The sequence below is a fragment of the Cygnus olor genome, chromosome 4 (genome assembly GCF_009769625.2).
Source record: "Cygnus olor isolate bCygOlo1 chromosome 4, bCygOlo1.pri.v2, whole genome shotgun sequence".
In the NCBI taxonomy this organism is placed as follows: domain Eukaryota; kingdom Metazoa; phylum Chordata; class Aves; order Anseriformes; family Anatidae; genus Cygnus; species Cygnus olor.
This window is the reverse complement of record NC_049172.1, coordinates 49,829,459-49,850,925: the sequence shown is the minus strand read 5'-3', so window position 1 is coordinate 49,850,925 and position 21,467 is coordinate 49,829,459. Positions and strand designations below refer to the sequence as shown.

The 21,467-nt window shown below is 39.0% G+C and overlaps 1 protein-coding gene across 1 annotated transcript in view; it reads right to left on the bottom strand.

Annotated features, from left to right (window-relative positions):
- SCFD2 (sec1 family domain containing 2) overlaps window positions 1-21,467 on the bottom strand; it is a 194,904-nt gene that overhangs the window by 121,289 nt on the left and 52,148 nt on the right. Inside the window, 1 exon segment of the mRNA XM_040555829.1 lies at window positions 20,102-20,277. Coding sequence (XP_040411763.1) covers window positions 20,102-20,277 — 176 coding nt within the window.

Genomic DNA, 21,467 nt, shown 5'->3' with positions numbered 1-21,467 from the left:
TTGGATCCTATTTTGGAAGGCAGAATAGTATTACAAAGCTCCTTTAGACACTGTTTATTAACATCAAAATGAAATATGAAAAGTACTTTCTGTTAAATTCAGGATCTGGATGACTCTTATGACATGTACCCTACATAAACAAAGTAAAATGGTATTACAATAGCTAGAAATAAAATCGTGTGCTACAATTAAAAATAAAAATAGATATTTACTACACTAATGTATGTTTAATCCTTCTAAATATAAACTTTCAAAACTAACGTTGTCGCATTAAGCTACTCCCAGATATTACAATGTGAGTAGCTGCTCCAGTCCTCAGCTGGGACCCTCACATCTGAAGCCACTCTCTCAGTTTTACTGGGGCAAACACTCAGCCCTTCACCACAAGCTGCTTGGTAGCTCCTCACAAAGATCCCCAAACCCATGGGATTTCTATGTGACTCTTTAAGAACTGCAGCATCCGCTGGGAAAGGCAGGTGGGGAGAAGATAAATCTAGCCAGTGTTTTTTCTCTTTCAGATTTCACTTGTTTTAGACTTATCACAACAGAAAAACTAAACCAGTCTCAGGATAATCTTTCCTCCTGTCTCCAAATAACTTCCCTCCATCCCATCACCTTGCCCATCGGCACTTTTGTCAGACCCAAACAAACTACAGGTTGGTGGTCTTGCTGTTCCACCCCAAGCTGTGTTTTAATTAGTCAGAGCATTGAGAAAAGATGATTGCAAAAATATTGTCCAATCTTCAAACAAGAGTACACGCTGTCCGTTTTATTCCCAATGAAAAAGCTCTTAAAGAGATTTCGATACAGATTTGCCTCCCGCTCGCAGCCCACGTCTGTAATGTTTATATAAGTGGGGGATATAAATCTTTTTCAAATGAACCCCGCAGTTTTTAAACCAGCCTTGTTATAAACTGCCTGTTTCCGTTCTGCCTGCCTAAGCAAGCAATGCCGAGCCTACTCCGGGAGAGACTGGAACTAATTTAACGTGCTCCAGGTCTAATCCCCATCCTCCCAGCTTTTACTGGTAGATTTTACACACAGGACTGCTGCTGACTTTAACAATGATTCATGCGATAAGTGGGGTTTGATTTGTTTTGCTCCACGTCAGAAAACATGCAACAGAAATGCCACCAAAATAAGTTTAAGAAGTTAAACTTTAACACAGAAGCTGTTTCCCCATGTTTAGTGGTGAATTTATTCGTGATTTTCTAGCTTTCTTTATGCAAAATAAAATAAAACATGCCCGTAGACCCCTGCATTTGGCTGGGAGGGATGTCAGGAGGCATCCCCTTACACTGACAGACCGGGCGGCGGGGCTGATGCCCGCTCTCACAAACCCAAGGCAGGAAATGAAACCACCCCTTTATATGCCCGGCCTGCACCGTGCCCTCGCTCTCCCCGACCGAGCCCGGCCTCCAGGCTGCCCGGGGGCCGCGGGGATGGCCCGGGGGGCCATGGCCTTGCCAGCCCCGGTGACAACCGCGGTGACAGGCCCGGTGCCAGACCCGGTGCCAGACCCGGTGCCAGACCCGGCATGGCGGCCCGGCCCCTGCAGGTGGCAGCGTTGCCACGCCGGGGCAGAGCCGCAGGCCCGGCCTGCCCCAGCCCTCAGCCCCCTGTGGGTTCATGCTGCTAAATTACCAGGGCGAACCCGCTTCTGCCTGCCCTTTTCCTTCTCTCCTAACTCTCGGGAGGAAAACACGCTCAGCTGAACCTAGGACTGAAAAAGCGACAGCATTTGTGTCTGTATAAATGTTTATTTTTACAATATGTAGCTGAATTACCGATGCGGAGGCCATAGATAGTGTTTTGCAATCATCTTCTAATGCACAGAATTCCTCGCTCATTTACATAAACCAGATGTTTCCCTGACAGACCAAATTCCTCGAGGAAAAAACAGAAGTCACTATGTACTTCATGTCTGAAATGAAAGATGATCTGAATATGCTGCGTGAATGTTCCATTAGCCACCGAAGGCAAACATATACATTAAGTGCAGCAGCTTTCTTCTATTTAGCAGAACTTTGTTGGGGCTTAGGTGATCCTTGGCAGAAGCATTAGAAAGGGAAAATGAAGCTACGAAGATTATATTCCCTGCTTTTGATGGCTTTCACTCCCTTTGGACAAGCCAACTAACTTTCTTTGCCAGATCTGGACGCTCAGACTGAGTGGACAAATACTCCAAGAACAGTGATTTGTGTTCCTCATTCCTGCAGCAGAATCAGCTCCTGGCATCCTTCTCCCAGTACCTGATTCCCTGAGGATCATGAGAGGAACAAGGAGAAGAGTGGCTCATTGAAGTTCTGTGATCTTTCGCTTGGCAAACTGAAGAACACTGGGAATACTACTTGCTGCTACCAAAAGAAAAAAATGCAAACCAAAAGAGTTTTCTAAAATCTTTCAGTTACCCCTAATTCTTACTGCTTTTACTAACATAAAAACAACCCAGCTTGCTAAATCTCCAGATTTTTATAGTAACCAACAGTATCTTATATTTGATCTAAAAAGTTGAATTCATGGAAGATGCCTGCGTTCATTATTTACCTTGTCTTCCAGAACATACCATGGTCCACCAAATCTTTCCAGATATACAGATCCACTAACTTTTGGTGTGGAGCTATCAAAATCCTGGTAAGAAAGGCAAATCCTCATCTTAAATTGTACAGTCCAATGACAATTTCACAGTACGAGCAAAATGTTCAACCTGAGAGTAAACTAGCAGGTAACTGAACAACGACCAAACAACCAATAATAATGAAAACATAAGGAAAACAGTGAGTGGTAAAAGCTGAATTTCACGCCATTCTCTGCAAAGAGTGCAGGGGTGGCCATGATATTCAGAATAAGCTTTGAAGCCAAAACTCTGAATATGGAAACCAGAAAACAAAGGCAACTTTGATGACGGCAAAGCCAGAACAATGACAGGAGTCACTTCTTCATTCGAGAACTTTTTGGGACTAGTGGAATGTCCAAACTTCCCTGTATCCTGAGATCCAGGTATTGGTGGAATCTGAAGGCAGTGAGTAGCTTTCCTCTGAAACTGTACAGCCTTTTTATTTTATACCCGCTTTTTCAGTGCAGGCTAGCAAATACTGAGCTAACTGAAAAATAATCAAGAACTGGTCCTAAAGAATCACTTGGCTAGTTCTCATTCTTAACTTTGGCCACAATTTGGCTACCAATCTCATTGAAAAATACCATGAAATAAGAAGACAAAGTTTTTAACTCTTGATTTCTAACTACTTGAGAAATTAATGCGGTAACTTTAGGCAAATAGAATTGAAACAACACACCCTAGGACAACACATTACACCTCATCTTCTGCTATCTGTCATTTAGAGGAACACTGTGGCCCCAAAAGAGCCGTATGATCCTAGTGCATGGCAGCAGTGTTTCCTCTCCTGAAAACAGCAAGGCACTGTCACAAAGTCTGCAATTGCCACATTCAAACACTTGTGTGCTCACAAACTACCATCAAAACCCCCACATCTACAAAACCTACACTGGGTGTCTCAAAATCCTTTTTACTTATGTCCCCACTTTCTGGAAAGAATGATTACACGGACATGATCACATATAAAAGGATAAACATCTATCCACGTGCTGAGCCTCCAGCCAACACAGGAAGAAAAATCAACGTGTATACTTGAAAAAATTTAAAATACCATTTTGGCTGCATCCCTCCTATACTGCAACCAGCAGTAAGCCTTCTAAAGATGTTCCTCTCAAATCACAAGTTCTCAGCTCACAAACTTCTTTCCACATAAAATAACGGGGCATTGTTATAACTTTCTGTAATAGCTTATAATAGCTTTTTCCCAAAACTGTATCACGTAAACAAATAAATAAATAGAATCAGCATGAGCAGTCCCTCATTTCAATGCTAAATAACCATAGCAATCCTAACTCAGCATTTATGCCTTTTTTTTTTTTTTAAGGACTAAAAACTAACATGCTATCTATCTAAAACACCACTCATGTAGTTTGTTCCCAATTCTCAGCTAATTTTCAGCAAAGCTTCACTTTAAACATCCAATATCATAGTGGATGGCTGAACCCAGGCCCACAGCTACATAATTATATTCATTATTTTCATCTTAGGAAAAGGGCCAGACTGACAATACGGCGAAGCAAAAGCCTTTATCTACACAACTGATAAAATAAGTATGCAAAAGCTCAAGAGGTTAGGGGATAGCCCAAGCTCCTTTCCTACTCAATCTCTGCCAACTTGGCATCAATTAGACCCCTAAGAACCAGACTGACATTCTCAACTTATTTCATATGTGCCACTGAACAGCTAGGATGTAACAACGCCTCTTATTCAAGCACTAAATTGAAACCAATAATCTGGAAGTACAAAATTTCCTTGCTTATTGCTTTTCGGGGGAAAAAAAGTTTCAAACCAATTCTCCCAACCAAGGGTCTTATGCTTCTCAAATAATAGGTAATGATTATTGTGTGACTGCAACGTTCATGACATGCTGCTTTATCTTTTAAATAAAGATGTAGTTTGCCAGCCTCAAAACTGACCTCACAACATCGGGATTTCATACTGTTGGAGGAATTTTAGTGTTATTTCTACCAGATCTCCAACCTTCCAGAACTTAACTATTAAATTTGAAGCTATCAGATCATGAAGAGCAAATCTCTCTCTCAAGGGATATTATACAGAAACTTTGTGAAAAATCATAGTGCAAAATATAAACAGCTGTAAAAATTAAAATATCAAGTCAATTTTCCTGACAGTATGTAATTATTGCATAAAGTATTTTGTTCATAATAACTTGTAGATGTGCGAAGAACTGAAAAAGAAACTTTACTTATATTTCTCAGGAAGTTTTTCCCCAACAGATTTTTGTTAAAATAGCTCTCCTGGTCTGTGTAATATCCTTAGCTTCTCAGCCTTTCATGCCTGCTACATTATTCAGCTGGTAGACTGGTGAATTATGAGATTATGAATAATGTGATGTTCGGTATTTATAATATGAAGACTACACTTAAAATTTTTTTTGGAAGAGATGCAAAAGCAGTTTGCTTCTCAAAAAAAACCTAAAAGCACATTCTGAAACAGACATAGAAGGATAAAGGATGACATCTTCCAACAGCAAAGAGCACTTGGAAGTTCAGCAATGGGTGGGGAAAAGTTGGGAAGGGCAGTAATTAGAAATGTTTTGGAAGAAGAAAACATTTGGGGGTGGGGGGGGAGTTAATTTCTACTGTGCCAATCACAATTTAAGTTAAATTCAAGTTTATTTTTCCTCATTTGGTTTATGATCTCATCTAGTCATCAAGGATGATTGATGATGTTTCAGGATTTGGGCTCTTGCCAGTTACAAGTAAAAGGGAATTATTTATTTTTCTTTAGCACTATAGTGCTGCCATTAACCGTATCCCGCCCCTTTTTGTTTACAGCCTGTCACTGAAGCCACAGCTTTATTTTAGTGTGCTATAAGCTCTTGTCTGGGTTTGATAGTGTAAGCAGTCTAGTAGAAGTCTTGCACAATGAACATCAGTCTGCCCAGAAACCATGCGAACTTTACTTCTGAAATAATCCCTCCGCTGCTCCATACAGGGTTATCTACTCCATTTAAATGTGGACTTAAAAGCCATACTCGAGCAATGGGCACTATCGCTTTCCTTGTGGTAAAACTACATTTATTTAATCCATTTAAAAACAAACGAACAAGAAAATTATTTTGACCTTTGCCTTGGCACAAGGGGTCTGATTTGAAATGTGTATTACATTTCTAGCGTACTCTGTGTCCAGCTGAACTAGGTCAGATTTATGTGCAATTAGGAAAAAAGGAAACGAAAGCAATTTAGTTTTCATGTTTGTTAATATCAAAACATCTTGTATTGGCATTAAACTTTAAACTGAAACACACAGAATATTAAAAAAAAAAAAAAAAGAAGATTACTAGAAAAGGAGCGGCCTTCTAAAAATTGCATTAAGCAAATGATATGGACTTTCTTATTCACATTTTTTCTGGTTGAAACTGTTCAGAAATGTGTGTTTGAATGTCCCCACTTTGGCTGTACATAAGCCACGGGGAGTTTTTTTTGCATGAACTCTTCAACCTGAGAGTTTTAGCAGAAAAGCTTCTTTACAAGGCTTAATTAAAAGCAGGTTTAAGTCGGGGCCCTCGCTTACTCTGGTTTTTATTTTGGCCTTCTCTCTATGTCAGAAGTCAAGTCCCAAAAGAGAAATGAAGTTCATTATTGAGTCAGGAGAATATTTTCTCCTTCATTCTAAGCCCAACTAAACATGTTTCAGGTTTGAGTTTGGCTTTAGGTACCTCCAAATGAGATTTTATTTTATATGCACCTAAGGGTGAAATGTAAGAAGATGCTAATCACAATTTTTAACTTTGCCCTACGTAATAAATAATGTGTGAAAAGCAGACTGCAATCTCCTTTGCATGCAACTGATTTGGTACGGGGAGCCGTATACTCCAACCAGATGGTGTTCAGAATCAGTGTATTTCACACCACGAGAGGTTCATGTTAAATGCAACGTCATCGTGATGAAGTGTGGTAAACAGTCATGTGGTCACATTATAAAATGCACTGAGCAATGTAACGAACCGGAACAGTACTGAGGATTTGTAGGAAAACAGTCAACTTTTTCCAAAGAGTTTTAAGTTGTTTGTGACTGGAAATCGAATACCATGCGGTAGTTTTTAAGGCGTACTTTCCTCAAAGGCAAAATTATATTTTAGCAGAAATAAATAGAAGAAAGAGTGTTCCTAATCATTCCTAAAAACCAGAGAAGTTTTCTTCCCGCATTGCCTAGTCTAATGAAAGTAGCCATAAAGACAAATATGTGCAGTACAATGCACTGTGATTTCAGCAGAACAAAGACACGTGGTCATTCTGGTGCAAGAAACAAACAAGCACCGATAATCAGGCTGTTAATCACTTTGGTTAATAGGAAATGTATTATGTTATCTTTGGTGGTTTTGTAACTGGACGGTAGGCCCAGACTAGTGCATCCTGTTTGCAACCAATAGCAGAAGCAGATGCAAGAGCGTGATATTTGTCATAAGCATTTCCAAGAATAAAAATGTGGGGATGTTTTTCAAAAGGCCTCTGAATGTTCACCAGATGTGAAGCACATGTGGCCCTTGAATGCAAGAGAATAATGCGACAATAAAGTTTAATCAATACAACGTGTGCCAGTAATCACACCAAGATGACATGCAAATGTTTTAAAAACAAAAATATGTAAATTATTTTTAGTTCTTCAAGACAGAAAAACAGGTCACCTGGTCATCCACGAGTTGCTGTTTCCATTGTCATCTGAGAGCCCATCTGGGTGAAATATGTTACTCCCTGTGTGAGACAGCAGTCTAGCTTTTGTATTTTTGTATGGGAAATTGAGTTCCTGTGCCACTACTTACTGAAAACATTCAAGAGTTAGAAGATTTAAAGGTATCCTCTGCCTCTACATATTTTATGAAAATAAAATTCCTATGAACAGTACACGCAGGAAAAAGACAAGATACCTAGATCCCAGCAAGAGTGCTTTACTCTATCTCAGAACTGTCTCCTCTTTGCCTTACAGAATGGAAACAGCATGAGAAAGGGCACACCGCTCCGTGCTTATCTTTACTGCACTAAGTCCACATATCAGATACTAAAGAGTATGTTCATTTTCCAGCAGTGATCACTACTAAGAGATCTTGCTCAGGCCATGGATAAAACACAAATGCACACAGCGATATGCTAGGAAACAATTTCACAGAGGTAACCAAACCATTTGCAGATGCTAACAACATTGGGAGTTCAAACTGATAGCCTTACGCAGGCTGAACTCAGAGAGGAAAGTTTCATCAGTGTAGCCTGCAAACCTTGGACAGAATCAGAACCTGAAGCAAAACATTGAAGTTCTGCATCCTTCTTGTATATTTCTCATCTGTTATGGCCCCTGAAATGCATAGGGGCTTCCCTATGTACACATTGGTTGCCAATGAATGCATTCAGCCCCCTACCAATTAATTGTTGGCACACGTGCTTTCAGTACATTCAACCTCTTCCCTGCAACAAACAAGATGGAACTAAACCCATATGCTCACAGTGCAAAACCGTTAGCCTGCATCAGTGACTGGCGCTCCCTTGAAGTAGCAGCTTACTTCTTTGTGCATCTGCTGCCATCTCTGTGGATGCAGTGAAAAGATGCAGAGGACTATTTCCCTCCTGCAGTAGGCAGATTCTCAAGCAGCGTTTTTTTTTATTATTATTATTTTTTCCCCAGGGACAGTGGAGAAGCATCATAAATTTTCTAACAATTCTGGCAAATGAAACCTCTCACCAAGATCTCTCATTGGAGAAATGGCAGATAAGACGACCCAGAGAAGGTGCTACCTGGGTTGTTCTAGAGCTCTCTAGAGCTACCGTGGAATACAGGGTGCTTGAGCATTGTGTATTGGCTCCCTGAGTATTTCTTTGAGTAATTCCAAAAACGAAATAACCTGGACAGAATATCCATCTACAGACTGGGCAGAAACCTACACGGACGGGAGGTAGGATAATTCATCCAGCTGCGGGTACTATTAATTATAGAGAATGATTCTTGGGTAGTGCTTCATGATACCAAGATATTTTTTTCCTAATTAATATTATTCTGCAAGTAGAAACTTTCCGAATTTTCTCACAACCATGCCTGTTAAAACAGATGCACCACAAATGCACAATTTTTAAGAGGTAGTTTCAAAATGAAAGAAGTAATACAAATCAGACCAGTGGGAGTCTGCTCACCAAGCACACCCCAGCCCTTTTCAAAGTTTCTGTGAGTGAACAAGCAGCTGAGGACCCACACCAGCATCTCTTGGGGAACTTTTATTTTAATCACATTCTGTTCCTATTGAAAACTGAAAAACAACGCTCTGAGCAGACACATTTAATAGCTACAGCATTTGATAACCTCACCTCATACACTGTCTACACTTTCTCAAATTTAACCGCATTATCTTTGTTCCTCTGTGGCAGAAGAATACCGCTTTAAGAAATTCAGAGTCAACTAGAGATTTAAAAATAATAATAAAAAAAATAAATCCTTATTTTATCAGAGAACAACCCTTCTCGACCGTAAAGGAAAGGCAGCACTAGCAAGAGAGGGTAAATCAGACAAAACTTTGGAGTAACTGAATGCTTTTCTGCCTGCAGCTTAGCAGCTATTTCACTTTCCCTAGACTTGGGCATGGGTAGGGAAGAAATACCAGAAGAGAAACTGATGGACAGGATTAAGTCATATTTGGTGAGTTTCTCATCTCTGGCACGTTACCTATTCTCTTACATACATCTCTGAATTTCAAAATTCAAGATTTTGAAAGTTTTCTCTTCCCCAGGCTGAGGCCCAGACTACTTATCTGTTACCTACATTTCACTCTCCTGAGGGATAAACCTACATTGACCGGACAGTTCTGCAGAATGGCAATGATTTATGGACTAAGCCATTTATTTGTTGTAACTACAACCATATGTTTTAACCTGCTATGAAATTATGAAATACTTCCCATCAATAGTCCAAGTTAAATTTCTATACTGAATTGCCTGTGTGAATGGGCAGTATTTCTGTACTCCAGACAGAGTGTGAGGGTGTAAATACAGTCAACTGTATTCGTGCCTTATTAGACACAGCTGCACAAATGGGCTGTCGGACTTCATTAGAACATATCGTACAAGTCGCACATATTCACAGTGCCCCTTGTTTCTGCAGGCACCACGACTACTTCAGATCACGAGAACACTCACAAAACCATATTCTGGTTGTTTTAAAGACGCACAGAGGCAAACGCTGTGGGATGGGGGAAACGCATCCAGGGAGAGATGGCATTTTTCCTCCTGTGCCTACCACATTTTATGAACAAAACATTCTTACACAAAAATATATGAAAGAGTAACCACAGAGAAAACAACACTAAAGAAGCCTTATACTAGGCAAATGCAGGTCATTTCTAGGTACAGAGCAAGTATTTCTTTCTGCTTTTTTGGGGAAGGTGATGGCAAAGGCGGCAAGAGTCTTGTTACGCTATCATGCCTTGTATGAGCCTTCTTGCTCCTCTGAACTAGGAACATGATGGCTAGCAGACAGCTTCCAGCATAAATCCACTTTTGCAGGCCTGTATCATGCTGACTTTAACATTCTTGTACTCGAAGACAGTGCCGTGGGGTAAAAGGGGTGGGCTCCCAGGGAGGTACCGCCTTAGATCGAGAAGGTCCCTACTGAAATTTCAGGGTAACAAAAGGTAACTTAGTTGAAGAGGCATGGTGTGGAACAAATCTGAAGAAAGGAAACCACTAGAAGAATTCTCCCTCCATTTTCCAAGTAACCTCAGGAGTGGGTGAGAAACACATACTAGTATCGAATCATTTCTACGCATAACCTGTGGGAAAGCGGAGGCAGAAATAACCACATTGATTAAATCCCAGTATCTTACACCTCTCCAAGAGGAAAGAGTTAGGATTAGAACTTTGCTCAAGCAGAGGTAACCAGTCAGCTCCAAGAGGATGCAAGGCAATGAGTATTACACAGGCAGATCTCTGACAAGCCAGATTTGATTTTAGAAATGATTCATCATCACCTCTTGCATAGGTAAAATTCCACTACAATTTTGTTGACTGAGTCAGCACAGTGCCTTTGAACAAGACCTGCTTTTCTAACCTCCACAAGGAGGGCTGAGCCAGCCTTCTTTACTGAAAGTCAGCAAATGATCCATCAAGCAAGTCTATACACCTACAAGCAATGGTATCACAGTTTATAACATGAGCTATGCCGTGGCTCTATAGCTGGACTGAGCCCCAGTCAACCTTTGCTGACCTCACAATTCCAGCAACTACCACCTTGTATTTTTCCATATCAAGTAAGCTAAATCAAATTAAGAACTTACTTTCTTTCCTACTGTTTGCTTTCAGTGAAGAACGAGCTTCATGACCAAGAATGGATGATGCAGACGGCGTAAGAGCTGTGATTTGAAGGCAGCAGCCTTAAGAACATGTTTGCACATGCACATCAAGCCTCATCAAAGTTTATTTTTTTGCTGGGTGAGAAATCCCTTAGCATATTCTATGGGACACAAGACAAATGAAGAGGCTAGGCTTACAGCTAGGGGTAGTACTGTGCTAATAGGACCATCCGCTTTCCAGAGCGGGGCTGACTTGTGCCCAGACAATCCAGAGTGTGGGAAAAGCAGCTCGGCGTGCATGTACAACGTGCCCAGAATGTCAGTGATCCAAGGAAGTGTGTGCGCCAGGGGAAGGCGATATATGCAACTCATTAAGGTGGAGACAGAGAGAGAATGCGACATGGCAGCCCCACTGTTAATTTTGGATATCGCCCACTGTAAAGTTTTCATTAATTTTTGGTTGTGTTATTTCTCCACGCTCTCCTTGACAGTTCGTAGGAAATGATCAAGTATATCCTCCAAAAAAATGAGGAAAACTAAGCGGACAGACTAATGTAATCTCACTCAAAGCCAGAGAGTTGTAGTGCTGGCACTATCAAACTAGTTTGCAGATAAGAGAGATGAGAGATTGCGTATTGCCCTTGAGATAACAACCACAACGATAAGCAGATCCTATGAGAAAAGGTCTAACAACAAGGTGCTGTGCACTGTGGTGTTGATTTCACCTGGACTGTAAAAATAAGTCAATGCTTATTTCCTTGAAGACTATAACGTAATTAGCGAGAACAGACAAAACCCAAAGGTAAAAAATGCAGTCCTGCTCTGAACCCATAGTAGGGGCCAAATCCAGTTAAGAGTATTAGCTAAGAAAGCTGATATATAATCTTCAAAAAAAATCCTGCTTTTCTAACCTAGACTGTAACAAGCTGAGTGGGAAAAAATGCACTTAACAAATCTTTTTATCCAAAAACATGGGTGTCATGACGAACAAAACTGCAAAGCAAGGCCTTAGGGGGAGTACACAGCAGAAGCTTTGCATCCCAGAGCACAATTATCCATGTAACAGTCAATGGTGACTCTTTCAACACGTTGGTATTACACCTCTCTGTAGCTCCTCCATGTATACTGATAGGGACTGAGGGCATCTGCTTTTTGGCCTGGTTAATGTCATTTACAGCAAGTAAACAGTTAATAGTACATTTTCAGGGGAAAAACCACAGAGGAGGAAGAACAGCAAGTGACAGGCAGAGCCATAGCTGTCTCCAGTGTCAAACGTTCGTACCAAGTTGAGTGTCATCCTACCCTTATAGAGAACAGCTACAGATACCAACAGGCGTGGGATTCCAACATGCATCTCAAAAGAAAACTGGCAAGAAAAAATACTGAATTGTTTAAACTTCTAACAAAATTGTGTGTGCATGCGTGTGTGTGTGAGTGGTAGTGGTTTTTTGGTTTTGTGTTTTGTTGTTGTTGTTCTTTTTCCTCCCAAGAGCCGGCTCCCATTACAATTATTTATATATTAGGATTCTTTTATAGCAAGTGTTTTGTCTTTGTACACAGAATATTAACTTAACAGTTCCCATTGACTTAGTATGCTTAGCCTCCTCTCCCCACTAGGCTTTTTAAGTTTTATTGGTGTGGATGTTTATTCACTTAAGAAAGCTACTTCTTTATTAAATGCTAATTTTAGAGTCTTCACGTGACTCTTATCTGGATATAAAATATTTGCTCTTTCAGAAGATGAGGAAGGGAGGTTTTTGCTTTTTAAATGAGAGCCACAGTGGCAATACTTTGCAATTTTTCAGACCAAACACAAACACATTTCTTTGACAAGAATACAAAAAGATATTCTTAACTCCCATGTGATATGGTAACCCCACTTAAGATATTTTAACCCCCTGTCACCCAGAGCTTGAAAAACTTTAAACAGTTTTCTTTCAGCTGATTAATACATTGTGTCAGTAGAAATAGCTTCTGTTCACTCTAAAAGGATTTAATGTTAAAACAATTCCTACCTGTATTTTATTTTGTTTGCAAAGTAGTCTGCCAAGAACATTCTATGCACAGAAAGCTAGTGTGACTGGAAGTATATTATATAAATGATATATTACATATAATATTTTATATTTTATATAATTACAAATAATTATATATGAAAATATACATATAAAAATACCTAAGGATACATACATTCTGAACAAAACTAGATGGAATGTCTTAATTGTGGCACATCGAGCTTGGGAAGCAGTCCATAGCTGACCTCCCTGAGAACATGGAATACGAATTGTAAGCAACAAACTCCTCTGCTATAGAATACCAACTGTGATGCACAAACCCAGATACACTCCAAACTGCTTGTCATTTTCACAAATTCAGGCCACTGATTTACCTGTATTGCCGTATCACTGAGTTGCCTCCAACAACTTTGTTTTAAAAAAATGCTTTAAAAAAAAAAAAACACAACTAATTGATTTTTAGTTAAAAACAACTTACAGTATCATGAACACTAAAGGCATTGAACAAGTAAAAGAAATGAACTGAGAGGCATACGAGGCAGAAACACTATTTTGGGGCTTCTATATAACAGTTATTAAGTGAGACCATGACGTTTGAAGTGAATTTTATGTAGAAAAAATACTTTGAAAGTTAAAAATATGACATGTATACAAGCAGAATCCAAATGAGCTTACATGTTCTGGAATTGACTCCCAGTTTAAATGGAATAAGCCTAACAAACAGATGGTGCAGTAAGAACTTACTGTAAATAATTTGGAGGCTTAAGCAGGTATTTGCTGAAGGACTATTTTCTCTTCAGACGTTATCAACAAATTATATTTGATCCTTTAGCTGTGTAAGACACAATTGGTATCAGTGTCCAAACTGCAATCTCATCAAAAAAGTACCAAATTCCAGAGGATGACCTTTGCTATCAGCATGGCACTATGCAAGACTCCCACCAAGGCAATTCATTCCATATGTAGCTTTATGTTATGAATTGACTATGTGTTTTTTTTTTCTCCCTTTGAATAATATCTCTAATTACAGACAGCTAATGTCATGGATCCTCTTTCCAAATGCTGTTAAATATCTCTTCTAAAAAGATTTATCGACCAACATTGTAGGCCACCAGAAAGACAATTTATTGAGCTGAGTTGAGCTACGTAATTATAAATTACATGTAGACTAAAGCAATATAAATAATAATAACAAGGAATGCTACTGATCTTAATCTATTCAATGCAGAAATAAAGCTCCCACTACAGCTGAACTATGAATCACTTTTGCAGAGCAAGAGCAATTAATCCAAAAGCTTTTCTATTTCCTCTCTGCTCTGCATCAATCTGCTTGCTTCAGCAGCCCTGAAGCCTATGCTTAAGCTTTTGGTTTACACCAGTTTAGAGTCAAACTATCATCTAGAAAAGTCTAGAGGTCTGAAACCTCTAGTGAGTTCTGGGCAGGGAAAATCTACTAGACGTCTTATAGCTTCCAAATCTCTTGGCACAGGGTCCTGTGCAGGCATGCATATTTGAACAACACCTATCATATTGTGCAATATCCAAAAATGCAAGTAAATAATAATGTCATCTTTGATTAAGTAATGCATCTTGCCTACACTGCATTTGTAAAAGACAGTAAAAAAAAAAAAAATCAAGACACAGGACAGAATGGTTATCAATGCCCAAACTATTACATCTTGCTACTGAAACACTAACTGCAATTTGAAATATTCAGCTGTATTGCCGTTTTTTTTCCACTCCTCTTTTCTGAGTTTGCATTCTAATATTCATAGGAGAAAAAATGATGTCATTTTATTAACCTCATAACCACTTTAAGCCAACAGAAAAATAAAAACATTGGAATGACCATCTGGCATGAAGTTTCTGTTTCTCTTAAAAACAAGTCTGTATTTTCTGTTTCTCATGACACTACGGACAAAAAACAAGTCTTCTGACAAATTTTACAGCACCAAAAAAGAGAAAATAGAACTATAATTAAACAAATCTAATTATATTTGAACATTTAAACATGAAAATACTATCCTGTCAGGAGCTCTCCATGTAAGTATGCATATGTAGCTTCCACCATCAGAATATTTGACCTACTTATTTTATCACCAGAAGCTAGTAAAAACTCTGGATACTTTTGATATATCGTTACATTTTCTTTCCTATGATAGCACAGATTTGAAAAACAAACAAAATAAACTTATCTAAAAAAAAATAATTAGCAACTCATCCTTTAAAACCAAGTAAGTTAACTTTAGAAGTTAATACCTTTGATAGATATCTCTCGTTCTATACTGAATTCATGCTTAAGAATTAATTTGATACAGTTATGTGACAGCCCGTCTTGTAAGATCTAATCAAATCATTGCTTGCAAATTGACATTACAACACTCTGTTTTTCTAAGCAGTCAACATTCCTGACAGAGACTAGAAATATAACAGTAACACACTATTGAACTAGCTAGGCTGAACAAAAGGTCAAGTCCAAGAGGAACAGGAGGTGGTTGCGCGCATCTTCATGTCAAACCAGTGTCATCAATGCTGTCCTGCTAGAAACACCTCATTTCCAAACTCACTGATGACATTTCTGGTTCCATAGCTGGGAAATGCTATGTAACCACTGGCTAGCTCAGGAAAGCACTCACCTCAGACAATGAAAGGAGTCAAAGCTTGGAGGGGATTTGGTCCCAATTCTGAGAAGTTAATTCGAAGAGGTGAAAGCTGGAAGAATTTTAGCTGGATGTGAACCATAAAGTTCATTCAGCCAACCAACGCAATGTAGTCCCCGGTTTACACTCTGCTTTTTCACCTATGGAATGAAACTTTTAACATTTTGGAGTGTCCCCCTAAGTGCTGAAGCTATCTAATTCTCCAGTAAACTGTGAGCTGCTGGTCAGCAGGTATAACATCTTTCTGCCACAAAAAAGCCCCAAGAAGCAACAATCCCCTCCCTAACACTATAATGACAATCAACAAAGAATTTAGTAATCTCCTCCTTATTTTGAGCAACGCAGTTGTTTAAATATAATGGTTCTGGTACATTTGCAGTTTTAAAAGGAAGTTTAGCCAGACATCTCAAAAACCAGAATGTCTTCATCCGAAAGAAGAAACACCCCTTCCCCATTCTTTTCTGGTCAAAATAGCTCTCTGCTTTCAATAGTCCTGGAACAAAAACCTGCCTGATAAAGTATGAGATGTTTGTAAGAAATATAGCAAAGAATACCAATAATATTGTAGAAGACATTTTTCTTTCAGTCTGAGTTCTTACTACTCATTATATGTTATGGAAAGCAACAATTATGTAGGCATCTACACCAGAACTTTCTACTGTGGGATCCGAACAGTACACACAAGAACTGGCAATTTAAATCCACTCAGCTTAATGGAAAGGTTTGTATGTAAGAACATGCAGCAGGCAATTAGCTAAGGACTAAATGTAGAACATGTTTGGTTGGCACATGGTGCCAACTGATAGACCTGTTGGCAGAATTTGCTGCCATGCAGAAATGACAGTACTAAGAGTAAAGTTTTTATCGTGGCAGAATGTCTTTGCTCATGACAACCCACAGGAACTTGTAATCAAATTAAATCCTCCCTCTCCTGTCTCATTGCAGAGGATAGTAGTAGAATTTCACACTGCTTGGAGAAGGTCTGTTTTCTCTGGAAGGAAATACATTTCAAGTACTCCATGAGACACTTTAGAAACAGTCTGATAAACTTGCTTGCCCCGCAACCTTGGGACTTGAGTGGATGGGGCTATTCATGAATCACAGAAATAGAATGAAATAGAATGAAATACAATACTACTCAGTACGAGAAGTATTTTACTCTTAAATCTTGACAGCAAGATTATGCCAGAAGGATGCAGCCAGTTCTAAGAGGCAGCATCCCACTGGGGGACTTTCAGAGCAATTCCCTTTACCGAGGAACTGCACTTCCTCTGGGGCACATCATGCCCCCTATTCACACTGTCTGGTGCTGCTGGGTACTTTTATACTGAATGTGGAGGTGGAAATCCCTGCTCAGTGCATCTGTGAATGATGTATGCTAAAAACGACAAACAACAAAAATATTTCTACTCTCAAATTTTGTTTCAACTTCAAAGAGAGCTCCTCTTCTTGGCTTTTGCATTTCATGGGCCTCTACTGCTAAATAAACCTCCATGAAAGTCATAATTTTGAGGAGAACAGGGGATATAGCTGAACAGAGCTGAAAACTGTGGAATGACAACACTATTTCTTACTTTCTATTATCTCCCTAAAGTTTGAATCCTCACTTGAAGGAAAACAAGGCAGTCACATAGGGAGTATTTGGGAGGAAAGAAAACCTCAAGAAAAGGAAAATACTATTCAGAGAGAAGAAAAAAACTCAAGAAAAGGAAAACACTATGTCTTCTTGGTAAACGAAGCATGCTGTTTTAATTCACAAAACATTTTACGCTTCTGGGTAGTAAGAACTCCATAATGTGCAAGATTGAGCAGTAGAACACAGGAAAAAGTTGTGATTGACAAGATGGAACATCCTGATGCATTACTCTTAACCCAGCACATGAATCACTTTCCCTTGAGTTTAAGGCCATAATCCCATCAACATCAAAATTTGCTCTCAGACCACTCATCCATCCCAGTTAAGGAGAAGACCACTCCATAGCTAGCATGTAGATATGTACAAGACATCGCAGATCTAAAAATGTAGTTACAGATCTTTAATTACGGTAAAATATCGGAAGTAGGTTACTTTCTACATCTACTGTTTAGAACTGAGTACCTGTAATATCCACTGAATATAATGAAGAATCAAGAAGGTGTTCAAAAGAGAAGGAAAATGGAAGAGTTGTTCAGTGTAAGAGATTAAAGCTTTAATGTCAGCAGTGTGTGTGTTTTATGTTTGTCTTTTTTTTTTTTTTTTGAAAAGCACAATGTAGACTAAGCAGAGAATTGGGAGGCCAATCAGAGAGATTCAGTAATAGGAGAAATTCCAAAAACATGCAAATTTATTTTGGGGGGAAATCTGAGAATCCTAACACTGGCTGTTTATACTGGCTTATCTTCTTTGGCATCAGCTGAAGTCTGGCATGCATCCATAAGGGAAAAATCTAGAATTCCTACATTGCCCAAAGTCTAATAATATTTCTCCCAGTAGATCTCTCATAAACAGTTGTCTTCTACATGGTTCCAATATAGGATAGCAACAGTACTACTTTCATGTTGAAACAATTCCTTCATATTGAAGATTCTTTTAAGATTTATTATTTTAAAATATCTGAAACATAACAGTTCTACTAAAGAATTTCTCAGTAGTCCTGCTGGAATAGGCTACCACGACATTGAATTTAGTGTTGATTGCTATGTACCAACCATTCACAATATAATGTTATAGTTTTCATTTGGCTTTTTTTTTTTTTTTTTTTTAAATAAAAATCTGAGGTCTTCTGGGTCTCTCAGTATTTTGCTCTTCCTACAAGACTCAGTCAACAGATCAGGGACAGGCCATGCCCTCAAAAACAGGTAATGCATCTCAGACTCCATCTTCAAAATAGTCAGTAAAAGGATACATGCTGTACAGATTGTGTATTTCAAAATAATTGTGCTTGAACTACTGAAAATAAGCATGTTCTTAAGCAACAATTATGTTAGCCTAGAACGTTTGCTTTGGCTAACATACTTTACCTTAATATGATGTGTGGAAGGCAGTGGGTATTATCTAAAGCTGTTTACAATTACAAATGGTTGTTATACATTTCTTTTTTTATGAAACATATAGTTTGGTTGTTTTTTACCTCTGTTTTTCCCACTCCCTGCTGATTTGAGGCATGTTTTTTATAGGCAGTTGTCTGCTCTTGTGAAAACAATGCTGAGCTTGCAGCTTTATTTTGATTCTAACGCTGGACTGGAATGGATGGAACTTACACAGCTTCTGAGAAAAGACAGCTATGTGACATGAGTCACTGCAACAGAAAGAAGTGGACTATGGGCTGTCAGTCCCATGCTCTACCATCCAGACAAAACAAAGAATGGCTGCAACAATGCCTTTTACCTGATGTAGGTTTTTTATTTTTATTTTTTAAATAAACAAGGCTGCATATGTTACTCAAAAATATTTCAGTCTTTGTAAAAGAGAATAGTTGTTTTTTGTTTAATTTTTATATTATTAACATAGATAAGAACTTGGTACTAAAGTTGTGCATTTTTCTCCCCTGAGCGTCCCAAATGTTCACTGACTACAGAACTATAAAGCATGGTCTGAGTCTTCTCAATGAATCAGAGATTATGTACTGCTGCCAGAAATCACATGAAAGGTTGGGTTGTTGATTTGTCTGCAACATCTAGACAAAGGCAGTTAATCTATACCAAAGAAATATCTATTTTTTGTTGAATTCTACATGATACACTTATTTAAGGCTGACTCTAACTTCATTACAAGTTACCTTGTGAGGACTTGCTTCTTGCTAAGATTTCACAAAATGGTTCCTGCAACGCAACTGCAGAAGAAACAGCACGGGCAGGAAAGTGTTGAGCTTTTCCTTAATTTTGCAAAAATTACCTCTATTAGATTCTTTGAAAAACTCCTCCTTTGTTCAGTACATCTCCAAAGGTTACTAGGATAGAGTTCAAAATACCACTAGCTCTTAATTTCCCAAGAGAAATCCAAGTGTAATACAAGAGGCTATGTCAATATTACTGTGGCCACCAACAGTATGCTGTCAAAAACACGGCAGTGGGAGAAACAGAGAGATGATGTTTGTGAGCAAAAGAAATCCCACTCTCTTGTGCATGGAATTTGCTACTGTGTTTACATCTGCTTAGTAAATTACACAAGCCTTACACTCAAATAGTAAGGAAACGTCTTCAGACAGGTAGTAATAATCATTATCTTAGTGCTAAAATTTGTATAACCTTGAAATTTCATATAGATATAAACAAGCCAAATTGGGTGATGGTTTTATGTACTTCACCTTTAACGTTTAGCCTTTTGTTTCTAGAATTACTCCTAGACAAAACTATAAAAGATTTACAATCTAAGTTCCCATTCCTTTTCCATTCTAAGGATAAATAGCAGCTTTTTTAACAGGACATCCTACAAACTTCATAAAAAAAATACAAGCTACAGAATTCAATGGGAATTTTAAAAAAAATGTAACATTTTTACTTAAGTAAAAAAAAAAAAAAAAGTTGACATAGTACATACCTGCAGAAGTAATCTCTCAAAGGCTAGAAAGTTGTCCCATTTGGAAATCTGGGGGTGTTTCAAAGTCTGGACCGTAGCCAGCACAAGCTGTAGAAGACCACAATGGTTCTCCAAAGCTTTGAGATTATTTTTGAAAAGCTGGATGTATGAGCTCAGTTGTTCTGGGGTGACTCTACCTGTGGACAAGAAACCAGAACACAACATTTAGTGGTAGCAAATACTGATAAAGCCGCATGTGAACCTAGATTTTAAAATGACAGTGAATCAGTTATAGAGAACTTTAGAGGCTCTCTCCGCTATGGGCCAGATCCTAGCCTCATTGCACTCACTGGGAGCTTTAGATGGCAGAAATAGGTCAGGATGCTTCATACACAAATTGTGGCTTAAGAGATGCAGTAAACGCTGCCTAATTTCATCCATTATCTGAAGAGAAACAACTCCTGCACCCCTACATTGGCCTGTGAAACTCTCCTTAACAAAAGCATATAAGGGGAGTCATTCAGGCCACAGAAACACTACAGGATCAGCAGTTATTCCACTAACATTAAACTGTCATCTAAACTCTTCAATTTGTATTTTAGAAGTGACATTTCACCTGCTCCAGGGAGAAGGGGACACTGATGCCCCTGCGAGCTCATTTTCAAAGAGGAACGCCTGTAATGTCTCATCTAACCTAGGAAAATTATGACAGGTGATTACACACACCATCCATACACAAGGAAAAATGGTGTCAAAACACCATCCTAATTGCAAGTCTGGACCACAGTCCAGGCCAGGGCTGTTTCCTGGTTTCTGGCAGCCTCTGCCAGTAACAAGTCATCTTCCTCAAGCAAACCAGAGCTAAAGAGCAGGGATATGTGAGACGGAGTGACGAGAATCCTTAAACAGAACAAGCTTTGGTGCCAGGAAGGCACTAGGCTAGGCTGATGCTAGACGTTTCATGTCTTACACCACTCTGATCATTTTATTTGGTATTTTTTCATAAGGGAAAGATCTCGTAAGACTACCAGTGTGTTTCTTCTGTGCATTTGGTTATTTCATCAATTTACAAATCTCTCCATCTGCCACCATCCTTTCAGCATCATATAAGTGGTGAATAAATGACTCCACCAGCGAATCGATGCTGAAAGCGCTTTCTCTTAGCTTCAGTGTTACCACAGGCAGTCTTTGGAGGAGCATTTAGATTAGGGAAAGCTGCTAAATAAAACAAAAACACACAAGGTCTTTATGTGAATTTTAACGGAGAGCATCAAACCAAAAAGTCAGCAAATTAACACACAAATCAAGCTGACACCGCTCAGTAGGCCCGAGAGCTGACAAAAGGCTTCTACAGTTAGTCCGCATAGGCTAAAATAGCAACCACTGC